Below are 12,549 nucleotides of genomic sequence, written 5' to 3'. Positions count from 1 at the left end.
TTGTGAATCTATGACAATGGTTATTGAACCATGTACAATGGTTAAATCGACAAATCTGAGGTAAAAAGAAATTTGCTGAAGCAAACATGCTGTTTTAGCTTTTTTCATGACTCGTGATTCATTACACCAGAAAGGCCATATTGAGCAGGTTCCATGACGCAAACCTTATTGTGGTACAAGTGTCTGAGGTCATAACAGTATTGTGCAAGAAACCATGCAAAAGTAAGTCGGTCGCACTTGATTTTAATCTCCAATTGACCATTCACAAAGAGCCACCCTCCTTAGTTATTGTTGCTATCTCCAACAAACAATGCCGCTCTCACACTACACTCCGCAGTGAAAGCAGTGAAAAATACATCGCAGAGCAAAGAGGAAACTGACAACGTGCAGACAGACAAGACAACTTCTGCTATTACATAAACGCTAAATAAAGTGATCGGGTTGATGTGCGCGTTTATATGTCACAAGCTTCAAATCGGAATAGATTTTTTTTTACATGCGCACTGCACAAATATAGAGTTTCTCACTGTTTGCACATAATAACCACTCTCCTACACGGTTTCTTTATTTGTTTTTAACAGCAGAATTTTTATAATGACAGGACACGCATTTATACAACACTTTATTCAAAAGGAAGATCCGCTCGTTCTGCGCGTCATACGTCATTACGCTATTCTGCACTATTGCACATGCGCAGTCCTTTCAGTTTCGGGGTTCAATCCGATCGAGTGTTTACATGCACTCTCAATCGTATTAGAAAAGGAATAAACCACACCCTTCAATCCGATCGAAATTTCATTCCGATCAAGCTCAATCGGATCGATTAAGGTGTTTACATGAAGGCTTTTCAGTCCGATTGAGCTTTCAATCCGATTGCAAATGGATTATTTGGTTGCATGTAAACGTAGCCAATGTGTCATGACAGATCACTGTATTGCCTAAAGTGTAAAGCACGAAATGAACATAAATAAACATCAGAAAGTATTTTATGTCAACCACGGAACACACCATTTTTCAAGTGTAAATCCACCAAAGTTAATCTACTCTCCTGTCTGATTTGTGGTTTAAGGCTAGAAGGGATACAGCTGCGGCTACTGGGCATGCGCATTTACATAATTTCCGAGCCAACTATATAACGTGAAACTTGTGAAAATGGTTTTAAAAAGCACATGGCGCCATAGTTTCATCAATTTACAGATGAGCGCACATATACAGCTCCCGGTCGGGGCGAAGTTCACGGGATTTTGTCCACAGAATGATAAGAGCACATGTTTTAACATATTTTATTATTTCACACTCAGTATTTTAACTTCAGCGCTGCACGCCATGCATACAGCGCCGGACATGACAGGTTTTCTGGTACGCAAAACAAGTACTTTAAAGGAATTCCTTAGCTTATTATCGTTACTGTGGCAGCCAACAACAGCACCCTCCGCACACATTTATATTTAGTTATATTGAAAAAGTTTTAATTCATTCGATCTTTTTTACCCCGGTTTAACATGGATTTCTGTGGAGACCGACCGTAGATGTCGGTCACGGATAGCAGCGGTGGCACATAATATCCGCATTCTGATTGGTCAGATCGCCTGTCAATCAAGCTCTTTGCAAACGGTCAATTATTGTGTAAACATGTTTATTTTCATCAGACTGAACAAAAAAGACATAGTTCTCCTGTGATGCGTGCATGTTTAAAGACAAACTAATTCAACTAGTGAACGTGTAAAATTGCTTTAAGAAAGTTTATTTTCTAAAATAAAAATTTAATATTCTGTTTAAGAATCAACCAATTCCCTTACTGGAGCTAGTGCTAAAAACACACAGCATGCACAAATGAATTTAGCTATCAGTGGGCAGTTCATTCTTCGTTAATTCCCCCTAAGATCGAGTTTGAATTCCTGCTCATTTTTATTTGTGTCCTAAGGGTCACTGTGAACAAACTTCTTGAGTGTTGGTGTTTGAAGTGGTGGGACTGAAGGGGACAGAGTGTACTTACTGAGGCAGACAACTGATTGTCCAGATTGATAAATGGTGTGATCTGGTGTGGCGGATCACGTCTTCTCATACTGTGTTTGTGTGAAGGCGAATTTCATTTCAGGGCTCACGTCCCCTCTGCAGTGAGGGTTGGGTTGCTATGGCAACACTGCACTACTGAGGAGACGTATAGATCCTTAACTTGCGTCCCACTGTATTTAAACACATGTTTTTTGAGGTCAGTGTTCAGTAAACACAAACATGAGCATCTGTCTATGACCATGAGTGGACCATCGATTTGATACTGGTCTCTGGTTTGTGGGCTATTGACCAATCAGGACAAGTCTCTTTTTATCACTCATTTTGCTTTTCTGATTGTTTAAATGTCATTTGTTCATTTTTGTGAAAATACTTTCTCCTATCAAGCTTACTTGTAGAGACAAATATAATAGCACCAAGTGGCAACACTGTGGCTCTGTTGCTGTATCAAAACATGGCTGGGTTTGTGTGAGAATCCAGTCCACCAGACACAGGAACACTGGCTCAACCAGTGGTGTTAGTTTGGGGCGGGTCTTTCTGTTTGTTTTACCAATGGCAGACAGCGAGTGTTCAGGAAACACAGAACACTCCATAGAAATTATTAATTTTGAGTTTGAGTAAAATGTGCTTATTAAGTGGTAAAATGATTAAGTATTATTTTTATTTGGACTGATAATTAAGTTATTTTGCAAATTATAACCATTGTATTTTTACATTACGGATTTGCTAATGAATAGAAAGTTTGAAGGATCAACATTTATGTTGTTTATAACAAACAACATAACAAACATTTGTAACATTATAAATATCTTTACTCTCAATTTTGATCAATTTAATGTGTCCTTGCTGAATACATTTATTTATTGATTTATTTTAATTACTGATCCCAGACTTCTCACTCTTGGAAGAAAATGGTACAGAACTGTCAATGAGGTAATATGTGCAGTTTAGCTATTAATGTGTATTTTTAAAGTGCTAATATATTCCTTTAACCTTTACAGTTTGTGATATTTAGCCTAATATTATCACCTTTATGGGTAAATAAAGTACAAAGATGTACCTTTTGACTTTTGTACCTTAGGTACCTGCTCCAGTGACAGCTTTGTACCTTTTTTTCAAAAAATATTGAACAGAAGTGCAGTTTAATTCACAGCATACACTTTAACATTCAAAATGGAAAATGAAAATATAACACTTAAAGTGTCCACAAAAAATATTTAAAAATGTGTAAATGTGTGTGCATTATATAACAAAATATCAAAGAATGTAACATTTATTTTAAAGAAATGTAACACAAACATATGGAAGTAAAATAATGACTAAATTATTTGAAATAAAAAGCTTGTTGAATTGTGGAGGCGAATTTGTAAAGCGAAATAAAATGGACCGACAATTACCTGTTGAATATTATAGGTCGAATTTTTAAACAGACCGAATGTTTTGGAAGTGAAATCTGAAAGGTGAATATGGATTATTGCATTTTTTTATAATGAAAATGTATGTGAAATGTTTTGAATTGAAATATTCACAGTTTAAACATACAACCATGTTGCATTTCAGCCCATAAAAATGCAAGCTCTAAAAATACAATGCATTAAAATGCAAACGGTATTTTTTTCAATTAGTGCAATTCAACAAGCTTTTTATTTCAAATACTTTAGTCATTATTTTACTTTCATACAAACACATTTCAAAGAAAAAAAATCACACTAAAGTTTGTTATGTTCCAAAATATAAAGCAATAAATATATTGTTCAAAGTGAACACAAATGTCTGGGTCACTTTTTGGTTGTCAAACTTGTGGAACATGTTAGTTAGTTAGTTTTAATATAATAAACTACACTGGTGGTTGTTCTGCTGCAAAACCTGTGTGAAATTGAGTGGAACAGACTTCATACATTCATGAAAACTGACCTGGTTAAAAACTATTGAAAAAGTGTAAAGTTAGATAAGAAAATTTCTAGTGTGATTTATTTGCAAATGCCGCATGGTTTGACATTTTGTATCTAATGCTTTGAAATTCACAGCTGTATCCGAATACATTTTTAGGACCTTGTGTCAGTGTGACTCAGCAACAATATTTTACCATAAAACTGCTTTTTAAACTATCCCAACACACAGATCCATAGCATTACACTGAACAGCAAAAGCTTTTCTGATAACATGGCAGCAACAGTTGCCAAGATAAGATTGGTCAGTAACGTTATAAAGCGGGGCTTTGCAAAGGATCAATTCAGTTTGGTGACATTACCAGTGCGCAAATTACACACTTCAAATTTTGGCACCCATTTAAGTTACATTGTTTTCAAAGATGTTTCTTTTTTGACAGTATGATGTAATATCTAGTCTCAAACTGCAAATAGATGAGGCTAGTTCAAATTTCCACAGTGAATTACTGTGTGTGGCATTGATTTAATTAATGGGATGGGCGACTGAAAGGGCACGAGGGTAGGAATGTGTGTGTGTGGCAAGGGGGGTTGGCTGGTGCTGGTGGTGTAATGTTGCTGATGCGGGCAGAGACTGCTGCAAACTCCCAGAGCACTGCGAGCAAGAGAGAGAGATAAAAGACACGGGCAAACTAGTCCAGTCTAGTCCAGAGGTGCTGATTGGCAGAGCCAGGATCAGGGCAACACCGCAAGCGCTCATAATACCTGGGGAAATGCCCCAAATCCCCCTTAAGCTGGGCTGCTGTACTCCAGCATGGCTGACTGGCTCCTAACAGTAGCGGCAGGTTGAGTTGTGCTGAATCTGGCCGCCTGTGCCGGGGTATTTGTGCAGTGGAGGGGACAGGAGGGGGGTGCGTAAAAAGAGCTGATAAGCAGAATGACAATAAGACTCGCGCAGGACAGATTCCAGTCGGGGAGGCCTGCCACACGGAGGGGCCTGCTGCTATTTCGGTCCACCAGATCATGATTACACTCAGCCAGGAGAGAGACCACTAGTGCCTACAAATATGGTAAGTGCCATCCCATCCGAGAAAGTATGCAGAGCCGGTTGGAGCAGAGGGTGACAGCTGGGAATGGCTAATAGTGCTAACATCCCGCATCCGTATTGATGATAAAGTGGATTTGTGCGGCACGTAGGGTACAGTAATGCTTCTTGACTGCATCCGGGAGTGTCCCAACTTCCTTTTTACATAATCGTAGTATCTCAAAGATAACAAGGACATGTGTTTTCAGCTTTAATGCACCTCCGGAGTGGCTGATTCCAAACTATAGCTCATTGATTACCAGGATCGTTCAGGACTGCGGGGCGAACATTGCAATGGAGGACGGGATAGATGTAGAATCAGTAAGTTCCACTTTGAAACACTGTAAAAAGGCTGAAGCTGGTGGGTTCGATCTTATTTGGGGTTGGTGAGTGAGATGGGAGGTTTGGCTGAGTGCGGATGGTGTGGTGTTTACCGGGCATGGTTGATGTGTAGTGGTGCATTGCTCGAAAGGGCTCCGGTTTCATCTGACAGTGCAACAGGAAGGAGGTGGGATACGTTTAGATTGCAAGCTTTTAATTTAGATTAATGTAAATCTGAACTTGTGAGCCCTACTGCTGGGGTCATTCAGTGCAGAGGCTGAATTTTGCATGTGGTCCAGTTTGTTGGAGTGTGGATCGGATTGTGCGTCAGGTTCTGTTCAACTGTCATGACATGTAGTAGACTGACTAACCTGGTTCTCTTTGGTAGTGGTTGACCGATACGGGCGTTTAAATGACGGATGCAGACTTATATATATACATAAAACATTGTTTTTTGGATCAAAACCGAAATATATGGTCATATGTTGTTATATTATATAAATTCCAAGAATTTATATAATTTATATTCCAAGAAGCAACAGGTTGTCTAACCTAGTGCAAAATTTGATGCAAATTTCTCATGTCACGTTTCTGTAAAATATAATACTTTCACAAAACTGTGCTTCAGTATTTCTTAATATTAAAAAACAACTACAACAAAAAACTTTTAATCAGTCATGTGGTGCAGCCAACCTGCAGACACAAACATAAAGTAGGAAAAGACATCATAAAGAGACATGGTCAATAAGTCTTAAAATATCAAATAATTTGATCTTTTTATGACAAGGCAAGGCTAGTTGAGGTTGTAAAATGTCATGTGGTGCAACTCCCCAGAATGCAATGATAATTATGAATTAATTATGCAAGAAAAAAAGCTTTTTACCTTAAAGTGCCCCTATTATGGATTTTTGAAAATTACCTTTCATGCAGTATGTAATACAGCTCTAAGTGAATGAAAACATCCTGCAAAGTTTGACGTCAACATAAAACATTAGCATATTGCCCGCCCACTTGTTGCGTGCAGACCCGGGAAAACTTGGTCTGAATGAAAATGCAAATTCATTCTTTGCCACAAGGTGTTGCTTTTGGAGCGATAAAAATAGTGGTTTCCTCGGTAACAGCTGTACACAAAGCAGCACTGCGCTCACGAATGCTGCTTTATCAGGCATTACAGGCATGATGACATGGAAATGAAATCGACCAATCACTGCCGATTAGTGTCACGCAAAGGAGGGGTTTGGAAAAATGAATCGTTGAGCGAATCGTTTGGGAGTCGTTGAGCAAATAAGGTAAAAATAAATGCATATTATAAGACAATGAAAGTGTTTTTTGACCTTGCATGCATGTCAACTTGTTATTGGGGACTCCCAAAACTAAAATATGAACCTTTCATAACCCATAATAGGGGCACTTTAAAAAGTGAATTTGAGCTCACTGAAAATAATGTGTACACTCACATAAAATATGTTATTACTTTTTACTTGATGGTTACACCACATGACATCTTAGAGTCATTACATATACTTTATTTTTCACCATATGAAATCAACAGGAATGCAAAAAGTTCATTTTTAAACACTTTTTTTTTTCATTTTAAATGGTTAGTTGATGGTTACACCACATGACATCTTAAGAGTCATTAGCTTACATAAACTTGGCTTTTAACCATATGAATTCAACGGGAATACAAACTTTTTTTTTTTTTAAACAAAACTTTTTCTTTATCATGGCATCTTTTGTATGTCATTCACCATAATGCCAGTAATCTCAAAATAACCAAACATTAGTCTGTCACTACTCTGTGGCACTCATGTGTTTTCACAGTTGTCAATTGTTATTATGTTTTGTTGTTCTGCAGTTGTCAGTGTGAACTAACTTTGTAGGCTGCTCTCCCACAGTTTGGCCTGTATGAGGATTTCCTCAAAGCATTTACAGTAAGGATTTGCCCAAGATCATGTAACATGGAATCACGTCTTATAGTAGTGCATCTGCGTATAATAATGTTCTCAACAGCTGCTTAATGCCTCAAACATTGTCTGAGAGGAATACTGGCTTTAGTATACAGTCGCCTACTTGCTCACCCAGTCACTGGTTCAACTGGCAAAAGGCACAGTATTGTGGCTTTTGTAAACATTGTGGCATGTTTATTAATACAGTATACCAGATTCATCAGTACACTTGATTAAAAAATGTGTTTTCAGTATCAATGGATTTGAAAGAAACACAGCCATTAGGAAACATCGAGATACTCTTGAGGGAAAAACTGACCTTCAGGCTTCATGTCCCAGTCAAATAGTGGGATCAAAAGTGTTGTAAAATGCATTCTTGTGCTGGCAAAGCTGAATTTTCAGCAGCCATTATGCTTCAGGCTTTTAAGAATAAATCCCTTTTTAAAGAAAAGATGGTCTGATTCTGTTTGGGCAGTGGGATGTGAACACCTACCCCTTTATTTTCATTATCCATGCTTGATGAGATTTGAATGTGCTAATGCTTTATCATCAGAAAGCGTGACACAGGACACCGTTTCATTCTGCAGTCCTGCTCTACCTGCATTCCACACTGAAAAGATTCAGGAATGAGGACAGATACATCACACACTCAGCTCTTTTCATGCATGTGCTGCTAACCGAGCACACTGCGATAGTGTGTGTGTGTGCGCAGTGTCAATTGACAATTTTTCTCTATGGCTTAAAACTCTGCACTCATTCGCCTCCCTGCAGACAACTCCCATTATAAAGACAAACAACGACATGTGAGTGTAAAGCAATCAGTGTATGTGCTAATCCGACTCTTTTGTTGCTGCAAAGGAAACATTCCTGACTGGATAACTGCATAATCTCCAGTAATTGTGTTACATGTTTTGCTTGTCATATGGATTAAGTGGGCAGCTGCATACAGATCATGGCTTGTACTTGTCATATATACTGATTTACATGAATCCAGACTAATCATGTTTCAAAGAACAAGATGTTCTCAAAGAGCTGCAACATCAACGTTTATATAATCTCAGTACATTTAGCATGAATGTATTTAGCATAAGTTCTCAAAGTTTCATCGCTTAACATGTGTGGACTTGCATTAATAATTATAGACTTTTACATTTTCTGAAGCAATGTGAGTTCTTGCTAGTGCATGCTGCAGGGGATTCTTGTTGCACAGAGGTCCAAATCAAAAGATCATTCAATTTTTTTTTCTATAAATCTGTTATTATATGATAAATGTGTTTAACATTTTTGAATTACATAATTTTAATAACTTAAACTTAATTCAAAACTTAAACTTAATTTTGATATTTTAAGGCATAAAGTAAATATGTCATTGTGGTGATCTGATATAAAATAATATGTTGTTATATTATTAATAATTATTAACAATTTAAGCATTAATAGTATATTTTATTTAGAATATAAATACTATATGTTATACATATTTATTAAATATTTTATATTTTATTAATTACTTCTATAATTATTAACTGTTAACGATTAAATTATTAAACATTTATTATTAATAATAATTATATTATTAATCTTTAATTTTTTATAAGATCAATATTAGATGGTACATTATCACAACATAGACTTTTATTACAGATTTAGTAATACATTTTCACAGTTTTAAATGTCCTTAAAGTGGACATCTGATTTCTAAAATTATTATATTATTTATAATTATCAATAATGTAATCATTGACAAATTAATATATTATTAATAATGATATTACAATTGAATTACAGTAGGATCAGTATCAGACGGTACATTGCAATAACATACTTTTTTGTTGCAGATTTAGTAATACACAGTTTTAAATTCCTTTAAAGTTGACATGAAATGCAAATTCACCTCATCTATTTTCGAAATGCATGTTATTGATATTATTGTGAATGATTTGCAATTATGCATATGTTTCATTTTAACTTTTTGTTTACCTTTTAATTCATAATCAAAATTGGTCTTCTCTCAAAAGTAATAGTGCTGCTTAAACTCCAGTATTTGGTATTTTAACTCCAGCCAGTTAAAATACCAAACAACATCAACAAACTAATAATTGTGCAGGAGCATCATAACACTGGCAAATTAGCATTAGAGATCTGTGTATGAGCCCTTCTAACTGGCTGTAACTGGCCTCATTGTGGGAGTGTGTTAGCATGTGTGTTCCTGTAATGCTTGTGCTTGGCTTCTGCTAGTGCTGGCTGATGATCAACCCTGATAAAGCCCATATCCAGTCATTGCTGGGCTGCGGGACGGGACATTGCCTCACTCTGATGATCTGAGCTGTCTGTCAACCACAGCGGCAGGACAGAGCTTGCTTCATTGTGTTTCGGCCTCTCAAGTTCATGTCACCTTTTGGTCCTTTAGAAATGAAGGTGGCTTCTTTGTAGTGATGCATCGATTGAATTCCATGTTCTATCTAAGAAAAATCTTGTTTTCTAAATCTATACATGAGCCTGTGATAGCCATTCCTTGCCAGGGTATTGAACTAATCATTTTGTATTGAGTTTTACTTATACTCCACAGAATGCTGCATGACACCCACAGCTAAATCAATGAGCCGTGGCCGAGCTGGTGTCGGATAAAACAGTTATGTCTCCAGTAGCTAGAGCTGGGCAATATAGCTTCGATTTTTTATGACTTTTGAGAATCATTTTATAGCATTTATTATTACCTTCGTACCTGAATATACGACCATGAACAAAAACAATGAACATCAGTATTTATTTGTTGAATTTGCAGTATTTCATTGTTTAACTAAAGAATTAAAACTAAAATTGAAAGTCAATTTATAAAAATAGACATATTGACTTAAAATTACAAAAAACACAACAAAATTGCTAAATCTTTGGCTAAAATAAAAATAATGAGAAAAATATAAAATACAAAAAAAAAGAATGTTATTGTGAAGTGTTACCAACATTTTAATGCACAAAAATGGCACACGCCATAAACATTTCTGAGTGCTTATGCAAATGAAGCACTGAGTCAATTATTAAGTGAATAATTAAAATGGACAGATATGACAACTGTAATTTCAGTTCAATTTAATGGCTAAATAAAAAAAAAAACTCATTAAATGTATTGCAATGTTTATGATGCCGCCTCATTTTATATGGCCTGCGAAGTTATAGCAAATATATTAATTATTCCACTTATATTGAAGATAAAAGAAAATGACTTCATGCAGGCTTTATTGAGGCCTTTCCAGAACACACTGTGTGGTTCCTAGTAATACAGAGAGAGAGAGAAAGAGGGAGAGAGGGAGAGAGGGAGAGAGGGAGGCAGACAGAGAGAGATGTTCAAAGGAAACTCCCACACACTGCAGAGGTTGAGCCCACATTACACAGACAGAGGATGACATTTCTACATGCTAGAGTATCTAGACAGAAGCCAGGGACTGATATTACTAGAGGAAGTGAAAGACTGAAAGTGTATGAAATGATTACTGATTAACCCGTATGAAATATTTACAACCTTATTTATAGTTTGTTTGGGTGCATTTCAAAGATTTACACAATCATTTATATAAAGGTGAAGTGTATAGTTTCTACACCAATAGCATCGCCAAACGAAATTGTAAAAAATAATGACTGTTTCAAACAAATTTATTGAACGCTCCCCTTACCTGCTATTTGTTAATCTAACAGATAGCCACGCCCCAAATGTCACACCATTGGTTAAGCCAGTGCTGCTGTGTTGCTGTGATGTTCAAACAAACAAGCAACAGTTTGATAGTCTTTTTAATTGATGATTCCATCAAAAAAAATCTATCAACACCTCTAAAGCTTGTGCAGTTGAATACCTCTTCATATGTTATTCTTTTTTGATTTATATGCTGCTGAATGTTTGGTGATCATGTTACCTTACTTGTGAGTAAACAACTTCTATCCACTTCCTCTGGTTTACGCAGATCTTCTTTTTCACTTGTTTTTGGATTTGGAAGTGCTATACTATTTCAGAAAATTTGTAACAGTGCCCCCTAACATTGAAAACACAGATTACCAGAATAACTTGTCAGTGGCGGAGAAGCGTTGTGTAATAATGGACGGAAAGTATCATCAGTGGCAGGGAAAGAGTTAACGAGGAACAAAATGTGTGACCATTAAAACAGTATTTTGTTGTAGTATTAAAAAATACTATGATAAAAATATTTTGAAATATTATGAATGCCGCAACTTCAGACATACTACAAGCGTACTATTTATCTCAAGTGTACTATATGCTTTATAATGTGCTCGTTTTTTGATTATATTTTACCAAACTGTATGAAAACTGTTTGAACTATTTAAGTAGGAAGAGTATAAAAGAATCAAGATCTGGAATATCAATATAAAATGTTTTGAAAATTACTCCCCAGTTTTAGTTACGTAAATCAAAGATGTTAAAGTATGTCATGACCGGTGTGGGATAGGAGAGTGTGTGAATGGATTGTGATGAGCCCACAGCATGTGTTCATGTGTGTGTCGGGGTGTGCCAGGACTACAGCACTGCAGCAACAGCAGACACACCCTCTGTGTCTCTCTCTCTCTCTCTCTCTCTGTCAGTGTGTGAATATCTGGACTCTGAACTGTTGGCCCAGACCACTCCTTATTCTCAGATCTGCAGTTATTACATGCTCATTAATGTCATGTATCAGAGCTGCTCTTAGCCCTGTGTTGAATTATTGGACTAGAGTATTTACATGTCCTGTTTTTGTTGTACCTCATTCATATCTTTAGAATACAAATGCTTTAGCATTTCATGCATTGAGACCTGTTAATATAGAAATGCACAGACAGATGTAACAGTAAAGCATGAGAAGTATGTCTGGCATTAAACTAGGATGGACAGCTGTTATTAACATCTATTTCATGACAGCTGACACACAGTGATGAAATTAGCATGTGGCTGGATGATCACGTACTAGAAGCTTCCATTTTCCTTCATTGCACTTTTATAATATAAAGTTGGACTTTAGCGGAAGGCATGGATCAATTTATTTATTTATTTATTATTTTATTTATTATTATTATTATCATAATATAGGCTACCATACACATGAAAAAACATAGAATCCTTTCATGTTTTTATTAGAATCATACAAAAACTGTCAAGAAATGTCTGGTCATGTATCATCCAAAAATGAATGTAAAGAGATAAGTAAAGTAAAGAGATTTTTTCATTTTATTTATTTATTTATTTATTTTAAGAAAATTGTCATTACTGCTCTGTGAGAAAAAAAATAAAACATTTTATATATATATATATATA

The 12,549-nt window shown here is 36.1% G+C and overlaps 1 protein-coding gene across 26 annotated transcripts in view; it reads left to right on the top strand.

Annotated features, from left to right (window-relative positions):
- LOC107654059 (ankyrin-3-like) overlaps positions 1-12,549 on the top strand; it is a 164,097-nt gene that overhangs the window by 66,308 nt on the left and 85,240 nt on the right. The window contains exon 1 of one of the 26 annotated variants that reach the window (XM_016440960.1): positions 4,576-4,969. The exons of the other annotated variants lie outside the window; for them this stretch is intronic. Coding sequence (XP_016296446.1) covers positions 4,967-4,969 — 3 coding nt within the window. The 5' untranslated portion in view covers positions 4,576-4,966. Of the gene's footprint in view, positions 1-4,575; positions 4,970-12,549 lie in introns of those variants that run through there. 26 annotated transcript variants of the gene reach the window in all.

The sequence above is a fragment of the Sinocyclocheilus anshuiensis genome, unplaced genomic scaffold (assembly GCF_001515605.1).
Source record: "Sinocyclocheilus anshuiensis isolate Anshui unplaced genomic scaffold, SAMN03320099.WGS_v1.1 scaffold454, whole genome shotgun sequence".
In the NCBI taxonomy this organism is placed as follows: domain Eukaryota; kingdom Metazoa; phylum Chordata; class Actinopteri; order Cypriniformes; family Cyprinidae; genus Sinocyclocheilus; species Sinocyclocheilus anshuiensis.
Note: the sequence above shows the minus strand (reverse complement) of the source record. Positions and strands in the feature narration are given on the sequence as shown.